Raw genomic sequence first — 15394 nt, 5'->3', positions numbered from 1 at the left:
CGGGCAGCTGTGCTGGCCGTGTCCCTCCGCGGGCAGCTGCACAGCCAGCTGTCGTGTGCTGTGAATCATGCGGCAGGGCAGGCCCTAAATAGACCAACGTGGGGTAATCTAATACCTGGCAGCCTTTTGATTTTTACTGCAGGCCCTTTCCCTCGTTCAGATAATTAAGGGGAATAATTAGTGAATGAAGAGAAGCAGAGTGCAAACAGTTGTTAGGTGGAGTATCTTGATGCTTCTTTTTTGTGTGCAAAACCTTTTATCAAGGTTTGTAAGAGGTTCAGATCGTGCTTTTTTTACACTTACATCAACATCGTTTGGCTCTTTCACCCTTTTAATTTCAGGTTAAAGTGTTCTGAATTGCAGCAATGTAAAGTTCACACGGACACCATCCAGCAAGAAAATACGATGGTGGTGGGGACGTGGTTTGTGCTCTCAGCAAGAATGAGCTGTTCAGTACAGACCCGTGAAAAGAGTAAAGATGACAACTAAAACCTGAGGACAGGGTTTGGAACATGAGACTGTTGGCGTCAGCTACAGACAACTGCACAGGAGACACAAAGTCTAGAGAAGTTCTCGTAACATCCACTGCATAAGCCACAGAACACTCCCCACTCCCTTCATCAACCTTCAGTGCAGATCAGAAATGCACTATGACAGGGCTTCTCTGGAGCAAGCAGGAGAGGTGGAGGGCACTGCTGGGGTCCTGAGTCCCAGCACCAGCCAGAGATTTCCTAGGTAGAAGTGCCCAGGGGAAGGGAAAAATGAACTGTGCTGGACTCCTTCCTCTGCGAGACCTGGCAGAAGTCCATGCCACTGACAGTTCCTGGGTTTGCCGCTAGTAAGCAAGTGCCTTTGGAGAGGGACAGGGAGGAGGAGGACAAACACTTCCAGATGATTTGACTGCCATTTGACAGCCTTACAGCCAGTCAAATGTTCGGAGTGGTGTTCTGGCTCTTACTGTTTAATGCAGTTTAGTCGTTTAGCATTTGTGGGTTGTCTTTTGGGTTGTGCAGGGCCACCCTTTGGGGACTGCTGGTTGATACAAAGATAATGGGGATTTTTGGCTTGTTGCTTGAGAAGTAATGGGTTGATAGTCTTTTCTCCCCTTACTGGCTCCTTCTTGGTTTGGGGTTTTTCTAAAAAAAAACTGGATCCCATTTAGAACAGTGTGATGAATAAGTGAGAATTTAACAGCTGGCTCTGTCATGTGAGAACAGCTCTCAGCCTTTGGACTTTCAAAGGTTGTTCCTCTCATGACCGTAAAGTGAGGGAGGGTGAGAGGAAGAAAAGGAAGGTGCCATAATGTACCCACTGCCTCATTTTCCCTCTTCTGCTCACCTAGTGTGATGAACATAGATGCCAGTTCTTTTTAAATGGATCTTCTGCAAATACTTTATGGGTAGATTCAGCTGTTATGTGTGAAAAGATAAACTTGCTTGGATAGATTTTTGCCTCTCAAGTTCTGTGTTCCTGCCTGGTATGGGAACGTCATCTAAAGCCTTTTCTTTACATTTCTGCAGGTGCTGGAAGATAATGACTATGGTCGTGCAGTGGACTGGTGGGGTTTAGGAGTTGTGATGTATGAAATGATGTGTGGCCGGCTGCCTTTCTACAATCAGGACCACGAAAAACTCTTTGAGCTCATCCTTATGGAGGAGATTAGATTTCCACGCACTTTGTCACCTGAAGCAAAATCTCTTTTGTCAGGTTTACTGAAAAAGGATCCTAAGCAAAGGTGAGATTGGCTGAATAGTTGCACTTTTAAGCACTTATGTCCTCACAAATACAAAAAAAAATCTGGAAAAAATGCTAAAGTCTTCCCAAATAAGTTAATAAGTGTGCTGTGCAGAGGCATGTCTACGAAAGGGAGATGTCTTGAAGACAGGTGACTTGAAGTGACTGCTTCTATGCTCCTATTGCCATCACTGAACAATTGAAAATGTTACTGCTCAAAGGGCTATTGTATGCACATGTGCCAGACATTTTTCTTTATTTAAAGCTGAGGAAGGTATTTCAGGCAAAATTGGAATTTTGTTTCTAATACATAGAAAATAATCATGCCCAAAGATGCAGCAGGTGGACCTAGTCACTTTTGTTTCAACTTTTGGCATGAACTGACACCTCAGATAGTGATGTGAAGCAGCTTTAGTGATCAGAGGGATGAACTTCAGCATATGATGGCTGCCACTAATGCAAAACTGTAGGCTAGGATGAAGCAAGTTAACCCTGCCTTCAGCTGTAATAAATCCAATGTCTGCTGTGGGCTGTAAGCTGCTCTGTGCTGAATGCTTTCCCCTTCAGTCCCAGTTTAGGTTGCTTGTCTGTTTTCTGAATTTTTGTTTAAAATCTGTGCCAGTGATTTAGCATCCTGCTTTGGACAGTAGGTGGTAGTGTTTGTACCATGTTTTTGGTGGAAGTTGTACAATGCTAAATCTGCTTTTCCTGTTTCCTCTTTTTTTTTGTTTGTGTTTTTCTTTTTGCTATGCTGTATTTAAAAAGTAACCCTTAATTTAAAAACAGAAAAAAAAAAAACACAAAACAAAACAAAACAAAACAAAAAAAAAACAAACCCAAACAAAAAGAACAAGCCCTTAATGGCTATCAAACAGAAAATAGAACGAGATCCAAAAAGGATGTTAACCTTTGCACAAGGATAAACATCAGTTTAAAAATCTGCTGTCTTGTCGACCCAGACATTTTTATAACAAATAATATTGTGACTCTGCCCCTGATCTCCTGTCCTGAGCGTTCCACCGTGAACGGGCCCCAGATGAGGAAACCTTTCATGTGAGGTGCCAGCAGAGTATTCTGGTTTGCTTTCTGATGTTTGTTTAGTCTGTGCATGTGTGTGCACATAGCAGGAAAATGGCTTTTGCCAGTACATGGATACTTGTAGCAAGGATTTTTATCACCACTGTAGGCTATTTCTATCCCTGGTTTGGATGGAAAATCCTGTTGAGAGGTCTTGTAATACAAATCCACCATTTTTACTGCTGGAGGATTCAACTTGGTGATGACATGGGGAAGTGGGAACAGTTTTAGTCAGGAGCCTAGGTGGCAACAGCTGCACAGCCCTCCTGAACATGGTGCCTGCAAGGGGACCTCCAGGAGAAGGTTGTGTAATTGATTAGCAGTCCTTCACACACTGTGCTCTTCAACTGTGGCTGCAGCCCCTGCCAACAGGATTCCTGTCCAGGAAAACGCTGGGTTAAGTACAGTTGTGACCCTTGTAGCTTATTCAGGTGGGGCCTTTCAATCACTGGAAACATAAGCAGCATCTGCTGTGATTTGTTGTTAAAGGAGCATCTCTGGTGAACCAAAATGCAATTTGTTTACAAACAACGCCCGTTTGTTTCTAATTACGAGGTTTTCCCAATGCCAATAATTACTCCACAATATGCTCATTTTATCCAAATACCCACTTCTTCACATGTATCTTCTGTGGGCTTGGAACCAACGATGCTCTGATCTGTTGGACAGATGATTTTCATGCTGCTGATAGAAATAACTATAGACTAGACAAGCCTGCACACATGCCCACAGCTTGCTAATTACACTGGTGCTTCCCAAGCTCTTTGGATCGCAGACTGTTCTTAAATATTGGTTTCTCACCAACCACTGTTCACCCAGCTTCTCAACTGAAGTTGTGATTCTGTGCTTCCTGGTGTTTTGGGCACTACTGAGAACTGAGCTGGAAGCAGTAGGGATATTCTATCCCTGTCCTGAGTCCTGGCCTTGTAGTTTTATGTTCTTTTTACTGTGTGGTCTGTGTGCTGGGGTGGATGCCTGGCATACTTGGTAGTTGACTCAGAGTGAGTTCATGGAGCCATATTGAAGAAAACCAGCCAGAGAGCTTCAAAAATACATCTAGTGAGAAGTTAAATAATGTGTGATAGTGTGGTTGACATTAGACCATTGATGATGCTTTGCGGAGACACTGTGTAATTCAACAGAAAGCCCAGTGGTGGACAGAAGTTGGTCTCCTTGTAATGTTTTCTGTGGCAAAAAACATCAGAATTGGCAGCATTTAGTAACTGCTGATGAAACCATGGGAAAAATGAAGCTGGAAGATGATGTCCCTTCCCGTAAAATCCTCAAAAAAACCCCAACCCAACCACAGAAAGGCTGCTATAGTGCAGCTCAGTGATGAGGATATTTTAACCTAAATATCAAGGAGCTAGGGAATTGTGACCTGCATCAGGGAATTAAATATTAAGCAGTACCTGTTGTACCTGAGCTGGATCTATAGGAGCAGCTGTAGCACTCGGTGTTCAGTCGTTCCAGTTCAGTTCGGGCATACGGGGAAAATGTGAGGAACAATAAAGTACATTCTGCTTTTAATCATGGCTGTTTTCTAAATTGGGTCATATAAAATGCATTTTGTAAGAGAAAAGGAATTTTGAAGTTTCTTTTGGGATTGATATAAGTTTATGAGCCTTGTAATGTGAGCCCTAATTTTCCTGAGAAGGAAAAAATCTAGTTGTAAATATTTCCTTCTAATGTGACCTGAAATTCTCCTTTGCTGCTGTGTGACACGTATCAAATGGAAGGAGGTAATCAGAACACTTTTTCACAAATAAACCAGTAAAGTGTTAAATTTTGATTATTCTGTCTCTGGCTGTGGAGACTACAACCTGTGAAAGTGGACATGGATCAGAGGGCTCCATGTAAACGGCCTGCGTTTAGATGGGTGGCTGGGTTTGTAATCAGCAGAGTGTCTTCCAAGCTCTGGATCTTGGCAGGTTTTAAACTTAAAAGAACTTCAGGATAGTTTAATCTGAATTTTGATCGTGTGTTTTCACTACACACCTTAGTGTTCCTTGTACTAGGTCAGGATTGTTCAGATTCTTTTAGATGATGTTTGTCACAAGCTGCTTCGTCTGCTTCTGTCTTCTGTGGTGCTGTTTGACCTTGCCATTGAGGAAGATTGAGAGGAAGAGGATGTAGCATTTCAGAAATGCTTGTGAAAGATTTAATGACTTCACAGAGTTGCAGCTGTGGCTTTGGAGTGCTGAAGGTGGTCACTGGGGCACGGTGATCAGTCTTTGCAGCCACACAGAGATCTGGCACTTCGTTCTTTCTAGTGATGGTGATTTTTTCCACATCCAGCTTTCCAGAGCAACTTTGGCTGCAGATGCTCAGGAACATCAGGGTCAGTCAAGCCTTTACCTGCACAAAACCCAAGCTCCTTGGCTTCTTTCCTTGTGAAAGGAGATGATTTGTAGTTAAGGTATATGTCTGTGTCCTCTCCTTGTGGTGCTCTGCTATGGGAAGGGTAGGTGGCTTGAGCAAACTTGCTCTCGGACACAGCTGGGGCTGCAGTCCACACGGCCGCTGCTGGAGTTGAAAGGTATAGGGGTGACAGTCATGGGGACTGCAGGGGATGGAGTGTCTCGAGTACAGAAGTGTTCCTGTTTGCAGACAGCTCCAGTGTCCTGGGTGTCACTTGAACTGCTGAGTCTTCATGTATGTTTTACCAGGTGCGTTGAGGTAGACTGAGATTTAGCTGTTGTGTGTGATAATTTTAGTTTAAACCAGATCAGTCCGAAGCTATTCGGAACAATTTTGGACAAACTCAAGCAGTTCAACATAGCAGACCTAAAATCAAGCTGAGAAAAACATAAAAGGCCAATTTAGAGAGTTGTTTTTCCCAGCTTTCTAGAAACCGGTCATTCAGAGACTCTTGAAGCCCCAGCATCCTCAAACATGACTCCTCTGGGGTTACTAGTGTTGGGTAGTGGGAGCTTTTACAGGATCCACGCTTATGTTGCATACATGTGGTTGATGAAGTGGGGTAGTAAAGCTCAGCACAGAGCTAGGAGTTGCACTGAGCTTTCCAAAACTCTTAATTTGAGTGGAAAAGCTCCCAGAGACTGTGTGCAGGACTTTAGGAAGAATGTGGCCTTTTCCTTCTGAATCTGGAGTCACCAAATCGTGCTGTTCAAAAAGCCAGCCAGAGCTTCTGCATGATGATAGTGTCAGTCACAGGAAAATGATGTAGATGTAGTCCCTCAGTCCTTCCCTGTGCCTGTTGGAGGCCTCTGAAGGTAAGGCCTCCAACATAGCAAAATAAGTTACGAGTCTCCATTCTGACTGTATCAGAGGAGGAGAGGTGTGTGTTTGTGTGCTCTGAGCTGGTGAACACCAGTAGCTTTTGTTGAGCTGGTTTCCATGAGCCTGGTGAGTATATTTGCAGTGTTGTAGAACCAGGTTGGGAGGCAGGAGAGAGTTGGAGAAATCCCATGAAGACAGAATGCCAGCAGAAGTGGTGCCTAAAGCTGTGGCCATCTTTTCAGATGAGGATGGCATGTGTAAATCTGTAAACAGCAGAAATCTGCTACCTGGAAGTATGAAAATATCTACAGATGAGGGTTTGCCCCCAGTGGGATCCGTATTGTGGCTCCTAATACGGTGAAGCAGGAGCCTGTGAATGGGGTTATTTGGCAGGGCGGAGTGAAGGCAGTTGCTCCTTTCCCACGTGGAGCCTGACTGTCCTTACTATAGAAACTTTTTAACTCTAATACTAGAATTTTGTGGATTTCTTCTTACAGAGAGGGGAATGGACTTGGGTGCTGAGCACTGTTCACTCCTCTATGGACAAGCAGACAGACAATATTTGTGCTGTAACTCAGTAATTGCAGTCTTCTGGCCAGTGATAATATTTTCACTGTGGACTGTGTGCTTATACACTGCATTTATATTTATTTTCTTATATATATATATATATATAACATTACAGTACATGAATTTAGAAAGATATTTCCACATGATTTATCTGTGGAATATGTGATAGCCCTTGATTTTGGAGCGCAAACATTTGTCATTAAATTATTAAAGATTTTTTACAGAACTTTTACCTAAGTAAAATTGCAGATTCCTGCTATATTTTTATTCAGTTGTTGCATGTCCTTAAGAAAGACAAACCTGCTGCTCTTTCAATTCAGTGCTGCTTAACCATGATTTTTGTGTTCAGTGCTGCTTTAATTTTGTTCTCTTTGAGAGGGTCCTTCCATAATCATTCAGAAAAGAAAAACAAGAGTGTGTTTTGGAATACATCCATATCCAAAATATGCTGTTTCTATCATTTCCCCACTTGCTTTGAATGGATTTGTTTAATAGAGTAGATGTTAAAAAAGTAAAACATTTGGGTTTTTCTTTAGTGTTTCCCCTGTGTGTGTTTGCCCTACATGGAAGAGAGGCTTGTATGACAGAACATATTCTCCAAAGCCCTCATACATGGCCACGGCTCAGGTTCTCCTTAGCCCATAGTCACTGTTCATCTTCTGTGCAGAAGTGGAGTCTGTTGACATCTGTGAGTAGAGAGGATCAACTCCACCCTCTTCTTCACTGGCCGTCATCATCTGTGGTGGGGAAGCAACAAGGAGCCTGGTAGAGACTTGGCAAATCCCCTGGACCTGTGGGGAACCAGCCGAGAGATGATTACTCACAGAATTTGCCTCTGTTCCCAGGCTGCCCTGGAGTTTGTCCCTGTTCCAGGCTGCTCTGCAGCTGTATAACTTGCTGCCAGGCACATGGGAGAGCCATCTTCTGACTTGGCTTGGCCTGTGGGGCTCTAGGGTGAACTAAGGCTTGGTCGTAGAGCTTACCTGGGGAAGGAGAACATCACCCAACACTGCTGCTGGAGGACTGGGCACCCGTTCCCTGTTCACTGCATGTTTCCTGAAGGAACATGAAGAAGCAAACCCCTTATGTTGCTGTGCCACTAAATGGAAGAGGGCCAGGAAGCAAGCGTGGACTCTGACCTGCCAGGCACTTCTGCTGCTTGATCTCTCTGGTACAGCTGTGGCCTCTGCCAGCTTGTCTTCTCTGAAGACAGTGCTTGGGCAGGGCTGAGAGGGTTGCATGGATCTGTTCCCAGTCTGCAGTATGGACAAAATTTCACCATATTTGACTTCTCCAAGCTAAACGATCTCCCAGCGCTGTCCCAGTAGCATTGTGCCTTCAAGCTACATCCCAGAGCGTGCAGTGCAGTAGCACTTCCATAGTTGTCAGCGCAGCCTTCAGACTCTCTCTGATATTTTGAACCATAACCCTGCCCTCCATCCCCAGATAATCATGTGTTGGGACCGCAGAGTTACCACGTGTGGCCTGGAGGAGATTAAAGGCCAGCTGCTGTGCAGCACAGATGAGGCCTGACCAGGCAGCTTGGCTTCAGGTTCAAAGAACAGTCCTTGGCCCTTTTTCCTGTAGTGGTGAAGCTCTAGTCTTGGTCACGTAGAGCCATCATTCCAAGCTCTTAAAATAGGGATAATATCTCACTTTGCACCAAGAATCTGAGAACAGGCAGATACTGGAGGTCAGCCTGGATGAACACGGTGGCACCTCTTGTATTTAAAATCCTGAGCATCTTCTTAACCTCGTTACTTGAAAGTAAGTCTTCTGCTGATTACTCAGTCTGTGTTTTGTTTTCTCAGTGCGTGCCTTTGCTTGCAGATGTGGCTCAATATTTTAGAGAACACTCTAACCTCCACAGCAAAATCTAAGCATCTGTTACCTCAAGACTGCAGCTAAACTGATTGCATCTATAAGCTGTGTGGACAGTTTTATTTTGGAATAAAAGTGCTTTATCTTGATAGACCTTAAGTCAATAAAACACCCTTTGTGCTTTTGTGCAGCCAAGGAGGAGGAAAGATTTGCATACAGCACAGTATTATCACTGCAGTTGTCAACTCTTTTCTTTAATGGAAATTTAAATCAGGCTGCATAAATCAGTTTGTCTTTAAGATCCTTGCCTCTTAACACTTCAGAATCAAATTCAGTTTTACTGCTGTCATCACTGCTCTAGAAAATTGTAAGCAGTAGTCACCTGTTAATTTAGAAAGAGAGAAAGGTGTGTGGCTTGGACCCTTTACTTACAGCATCTGCTGTGGTTCCTAGGAGAGCAACTTTCCTGAAGGGAAGGGCTTTTGAATTGTAATGATTGTTTTATTTCTTCCTTTGTTTTTCAGCAACCTGTATTCTAATTCTATTTGTTAGCATGTTTTCAAATCTTTTAGTGGAACTGTGTTGAAGCCTAAAATAGACTTCCCTGCAGCCCTTGCACAAAAACCAAATTTGAAGCAAAGGCTCCCAGATGTATTCTGTGAACTCAGAGTTTCTTCATTACCATTTAATAAAAATTGTATGAGAAAAATAACTGTACTTAAAACATTTAATTGCTTATTTTGCCTCAAACAGGTTAGGTGGCGGTCCTGATGATGCCAAGGAGATTATGCAGCACAAATTCTTTGCTGGCATTGTTTGGCAAGATGTATACGAGAAAAAGGTACTTACACAACTGTTCTGCCAAGGTGAATTGTAGCTGTGGAGAGACTGAATGTTTCAAATTTTGTGGCCCTCTGTAAGGTACACAGAGGAGGTTTGCAGTTGTTTTTAACAAGACTGGATTACTTCACGTTTCTTAAAATACTGTAATAGGATTACTTCTGACCCAAAGCTTTTCTTCACAATGAGAGGAGTATCTCTCGGTGAGATACTTGGTTCTTTGACTGAATAAGTAAGATGTAACCCAAATTGTTTCTACCTTTAGACAGTACATAGGCTTTTAAAATGGCTTGTCATGTGAATTCTTGTTGCCATTCCTTGCTCTCAGCTGGTGTAACCCTTGCAAGCCCAGGAGTTATTTTTTGTTCATGAGCATCTGAAGCAAAACTTTGCAGAAGCAGTAGTGGAAGATGGGCTGTTTGTTCCCTTTGCATTTTTCCTGCCTTGAAAGATGAAATTAGACTGAATAGGCAAGTTCAGAGAAGTGTAGGCTTTTACATCGATCCAAGCCTAATATTTGGGGTTTTGGTGACAGAGGGCTGATGTGAATTGTCTGTATTTCATGGTGTTCTCATTGCTTTTCCTGAAGACCTGCTGATTTGTAGGCTTTCCAGTGGGAGCCACTGAATTCAGAGAGCCCATCCCTTTTTATATGAGTGTGTTTCATCGTTGTCTATGCCTCACTGTCCTTTCACTCATGGACACCTTACTTCATGCCTCCAAGATGTCCTGCTTTCTGTTCTCTGTTTGTGATCTGCTGTTGTCCTCTCCCATCTGATTCTCACCAGCTGTGTTTTCCATAGCTCATGTAAAATGCAGCTAACTAAAACGTGGGTCTGGTGATTCAAGGCTCCCATCTACTGGTGCCATGCGATCTCACTCAATCCCAGCCTGCCCTGAATTCCCTCCTTCCCACTGCAGCCCCTCGTGATACCAGGTCTCATTTGATCTCTAAATACAGTTTAGTTCTTCCTCCAGTTGAGGGGAACAGGTAAGAAACTTAGAAGAAACTGAGTTTTAAATCTTTTTTGGATTCTTTTGGTAAAACTTAACGAGTGACCAGCATTGTTGGTATTGTTAAAAACTAGAGCACAACACAGCTGGTTTCCATACTGCAGTGGGAGAGTTGTCCACTGCCTGTATACAGTTACAGAGAGTGTTCCGTTTCCTTCTCTTCTTTCACTTCCTCACAGATTTGTGTGGCTAAAGGGAACTGAAAAATCATAAAGTAATTTTTTGTGCCTTGAAAGTATAGATAGAGTTTAGACTTCTGTCCTTTCAAAGCATCCCTTGAGAGAGAGCTGTGTGAGGTCAAGAGGACAGGAGGGACTTGCATCGAGTTTTTCTGTTCATATAATGTAAAAAGGATACCTGAATTATTGTTCTAAACAAGAGGTTATCCCCATTTTCAGGCAGCTGACAAACTGAATACTTGAGGTTTTAATTTTTTTTTTTTTAATTTTTTTTCAGTTTAAGGGTAAAAAGTTGATAATAGGGCTTAAATGTCTTCAGTTAAATTGCTTGTTATTTGATGGTAGTCCTGGTTCCCTGGATGGAGGAGAAATCACATAAGCTGGAGGCAGTTTGTTTATCCATAGGACTGCAAAAGCCTTTGTAAATTGTCCCCTGGTGTTACTGACTCAGATCGTTGTGGAAACTAGCAGGGAATTCCAAACGTTTCACGTTTTGGAGAAAACAGTGTGCTGAGACTATGTCTGATCTGGGTATATCCCAGGGGCTCGATTCTGGGTTTGCTTCTGTGCTGTGAGCATGTGCATCTGCAGTAGCCATGCTGTGCAGATGGAGAGGTTCAGAACAGCTCTGGGCAACCACTGCCTGCAGTCTGGGTGGTCCAGAGAGGGTCTTGCAGCAGGTACCTGAAAGGCAGGCTCATGGATGAAAGCTGAATTTTGTTAGCAGCATAGAGGTGCTCATGTGCTAAGCTTGGTTTCCTGCTATGTCCAGATGATGCGGAATATGTTCATGAATATAGGCTTGGGGTATATGTACAATATACTTAATTTGTAATTAAGCTTTTTGGAAACATAGCTTTGCTTTGGATTTTAAGGAGTTTTAAATAACCTGGGTTGTCCCAAGATTTTAAAATACTCATTAGGCTGTCCTGCAAGAGTGTTGTAAAGAAAGGTGCAATTTAATTTGCAGTATTTTGCCCACCCACAAACAAAACATATGCAATGAGATTTTAATCACTTTTTTTTTTTCTGGTCTTTTTTGCCTCTTAAATTAACATCATGCTGGTCTGCAGCAGTGGGAGGCTACAGGTGGCACCTCTGTGCCAGCTGAGCTGCAGAGCTATTGCAGTGACAGCTTTTCAGTAAAGCAACGTGTTTGCTTGGTAGAGCCAGCGTTGGAGCTTTCTGTGGCTTCCCCTCTGTTTCCAGCTTCATGTTCTGAATTTGAGAGCTAGGGGGAAAAAAAATTGTCTGTGGCTGCATCATAATCTGTCTCAAATTGCTTTTGACAGGTACCAAAATAAAAGGGAAGCTGATAGAGGCAGTGCTAGCCCATTACACGTGTGTTCTGCCTCGGGCTTGCTGCTCCGAGTTGTTCCGATGGGCACAGTTCAGGTGTCTGCTGCAGAGCCCGAGTCCTAAATCACTCAGTGCTGTGCACAGCAAGCCAGAGCAACTGGGAGCACTGAGAGTGCCAAAACCACCATTAACTTAAAAGGACAGCTAGAACTTCACACACACATGCACGCACAGCTTGGCAAAAACCAGCCAAGGTTCGCTGTAAGGAGTGGGCAGGAAACTGCTGTAAGAAGAAGCAGTTAAAATGTGAAAGCAAGAATGCTCAAAACAGGGTCTTTACATATAATATGTTGGTGTGACTTGATTAAGAATAGTGTTATTAACGTTATAATGTGAAGCATTCCCTCTTCACTAGCTTCAGGAGGATTGTAAGGCTCAGAGGGACTGTGACTTTGGGATATCCTGTTTCCTTTTCCTTCTTAATTTCAGGACATAAAGACCACTTCTAAGGACTTAATTTGTGTTTTTGCAGGAACATTTGCCAGGCTCCTGTAAGCCATCCTTGAGCACAGAGGGTCATTAATAATTTAAAAAAACTGATGAAGAATGTATACTATAATTGTCCTCTCATATAATAAACAGAAATTTTATGTTCCTTAATTTTAAAGATTGATTTTTAAACAGTAGATGTTTATTTGTATTTGGAAATACTAGCACATGTGTACATTATGTTTCTTGAAGTCTTTACACTGATAATGAAGGCACTTCATTGGATTGTTGTTTGTAAGAGAGGACAGCACTGTTAGGTGCTCTCAAAACAGATCAGAAAGGTGATCATGGTGATAGAGTGCTTGAAGCTAGTGCTTTACTTATTTACCAGCTTGCCCAGAAAGTGATTCTTCCAGTCTAAGCTGGAGGAAAAGCTGGAGGTGGGGCAGAGGTGTGTTCTGTATGTTCAAGATTTGCTGATACTTTGCAGGGAGTGATTTCTGTCAGTGTTGTTCTTACTTACGTAAGAGGAGAAGTGCCAGTCTTGGTGTCACTGCTTAATTCCAGTTGGAGCAATTCCCCATTTGCCCTGATAAACCTTTCTCTGTAGTTTCAGCTTGGAAGCCATATACTTCCTCCATCACGCTCCTGAATTGTTGCCTGGTGTGGCTCTGTGCTATTAAAAGCTGGCCACGCTTAACCCCAGCGGTGGGCGAAGCGGAGCCCGGGGCTGAGAGCCGCTCCGTGTGCTCTGAGGGAGGGCTCGGAGCAGCGCTCAGCTCCTCTTGTGCCGTGCTGTGCGGCGGGGAGGGGAGCGAGGCCTGCAGCCGGCTCTGCTGCCCTCCAGAGCCGCCCGTTCCAGCCCCGTGCGTCGGGATGCCACCAGCTCCACCACCAGCGTCCTGGGCATGTTCCTCCTCCAGCCCCGGCCCAGCAGCTCCTCTCCATCTGGAGCTCCTCTTGCCAGGGCTTGCCTACGTCCACACGGATCATGTCTAGCCTGCCTGCCCAAGCAAGTGTCAAGAATAAAACCCAAACAGTGCGACCCGTGGCGTAACAGGAGCAGGATGTTCACTGCTACGTGTGATCGCTTTTTGTAACCACTCCAGATTTTTCTAAGTTCAGAGTTGATACCAAACTGCCTTTGGGGACCAGGAGTATAAACACTTAAAGTTGCTGCTGCCTTGCCCTAAATTCTTCTGGGTTGGTCAGACCTAGAGCACGGCTGCAGTCAGAGCTGCATGGGCACAGAAACTCTGTGGCTTTAACTTCTTTTTTGAGTGTCAGAACCCCTGTGGTGACACCCCAGTCCAGCGGATCAGCTTGGTATCAGTACACGTTTCTTACTCATTTTCATCCTCCCCAGACATAAATCTGAATAGTTGCAGTTGACAGTTTCCTCTTAATTATACAGGGGAACTGGTATATACTGTTATTTTTAAACATTTGTATTACTTGAAAAAATGTTAGGATTTTTTTCTTTTGCAATTAAATCCTACAGACAAATTGCCTTAAATGCCCCATAAATAGGAAGCGCACGCCTAAAGATATTTTTACTTTATATGGTTCCTTCTTTATGAACTGCTGCTTTTTAAACTCACTTTAGGACTTTAGGAAAAGGCACTGTAGCTTATAACTCTCTTTCAAATTGTACCTGTTTTGCACAGTACTGCAAGAACCTGCAAATGGACAGTATTTTTTTTGTTTGCTTTCCATAGCTTGTACCTCTGTTTAAGCCACAAGTTACATCTGAAACGGATACAAGATACTTTGATGAAGAATTTACAGCACAGATGATCACAATCACTCCTCCTGACCAAGGTAAGGTTTTTCCAAATGTTTCCCACTGTATACAGCAAGTCTCATTGGAGAAATGTTACCTGGGACCAAGTAGTTGGTAAGTTGATGTGAAACTCCACGTCTTTACAGTTAGGGAAATGAAAAACCTGTTTTAGAAGACAGTGGAATTCTTTGTACTGCTGTCTTTTCCAAATTTGCACATTCCCACTGGAAAATAATTCTGTTCCTAAGTTTTGCATGTGTACATCTCCAAACATGCTGTGTATATCAAGCAGTCAACTGAGTATGAGCTAATGTCCATATTCCATCAAAATATATTTTACTTTCATGGTAACTGAGCATGTGTGATGCTCTGAAATAGCGACTGCCAGAAATCCAGGACACCGAATATGGATTTAAACAGTGCAGCCCCTAGCAATTGTAAATGGACATCTGAACAACTGTTTACGTACAACAGTCAGGATCTTCTGTGATGCCCATTTAATGGGGTGAGATTTAAGATTTCCTGTTTGTCCTTTCAAGTTGGGGGAGAAAAGGCAACAGAGCGGTTACCTGAAATAACTGTACCATGCATTATCTTACTATTTACTTAAAATCAAGAAGGTAGCACATGGTGCCTACTTTTTTTTTTTATTTGTTTTTCAGATGACAGCATGGATTGTGTAGATAACGAGAGAAGACCTCATTTTCCTCAGTTCTCCTATTCAGCCAGTGGAACCGCTTAACGTTTTCCCACTCAGAAACAAAACAGGCTGCATTTTGGGGACCTTACTTCAATGGACACTAGAGAACTTTCTATATTATCTGAATTACAAACTGTGTTTGTATTACGATTTAGATGACTTTGTAGGAAGCCTCACAGATTCTGTATTTAAAACAATTCTTCAATGCATTTTTGAGAAGGAAAATGAATCCATTCTTAAAGTATTACGTCAAGGCTTTTATGCTGAAAGACCATAGGTTTTTAAGAATATACACCAAAACTGTTTACTTTAGAAATTAAGGTATTCAACATATCAGCAACTCTGACCAGAAAATCCCCTTATTTTATTTATTTCATACAGTTCATTATCTAAATATAGAATCTGCACTCTGATCAATTAGATTTATATAGGAAGATATAAGACTTTAGTAGCTAGTGCAATAATATAAGCAACAAAGTGAACAAACTCTGGAGGGTTAAGGTTCAAACTCATTTTGGACAGCAGCTAAGTGTCATCCAGCTCCAGAAAACCAACTATAGGAACAGCATTAATGGCCTCAGTGAGGTAAATCAAAAAGCAAAAGTTATTTTTGTTATAACATCTGCTACAAGACATTACATATCA

At 42.8% G+C, this 15394-nt stretch overlaps 1 protein-coding gene across 1 annotated transcript; it reads left to right on the top strand.

The window, feature by feature from the left end:
* Positions 1-1520: 1520 nt before the first annotated feature.
* Positions 1521-15394, top strand: LOC103770347 (RAC-alpha serine/threonine-protein kinase-like; the record flags this gene model as incomplete). Its single annotated transcript, XM_008937604.1, has 4 exons — positions 1521-1735; positions 9199-9286; positions 13985-14087; positions 14712-15394. Coding segments are annotated over 4 exons (486 nt in total), but the record flags the coding sequence as incomplete, so codon positions are not given.

This window comes from Merops nubicus, unplaced genomic scaffold (assembly GCF_000691845.1).
Source record: "Merops nubicus isolate BGI_N331 unplaced genomic scaffold, ASM69184v1 scaffold28903, whole genome shotgun sequence".
Lineage (NCBI taxonomy): Eukaryota > Metazoa > Chordata > Aves > Coraciiformes > Meropidae > Merops > Merops nubicus.
The sequence above is the reverse complement of the archived record's forward strand: the minus strand, read 5'-3'. Positions and strand labels throughout refer to the sequence as shown.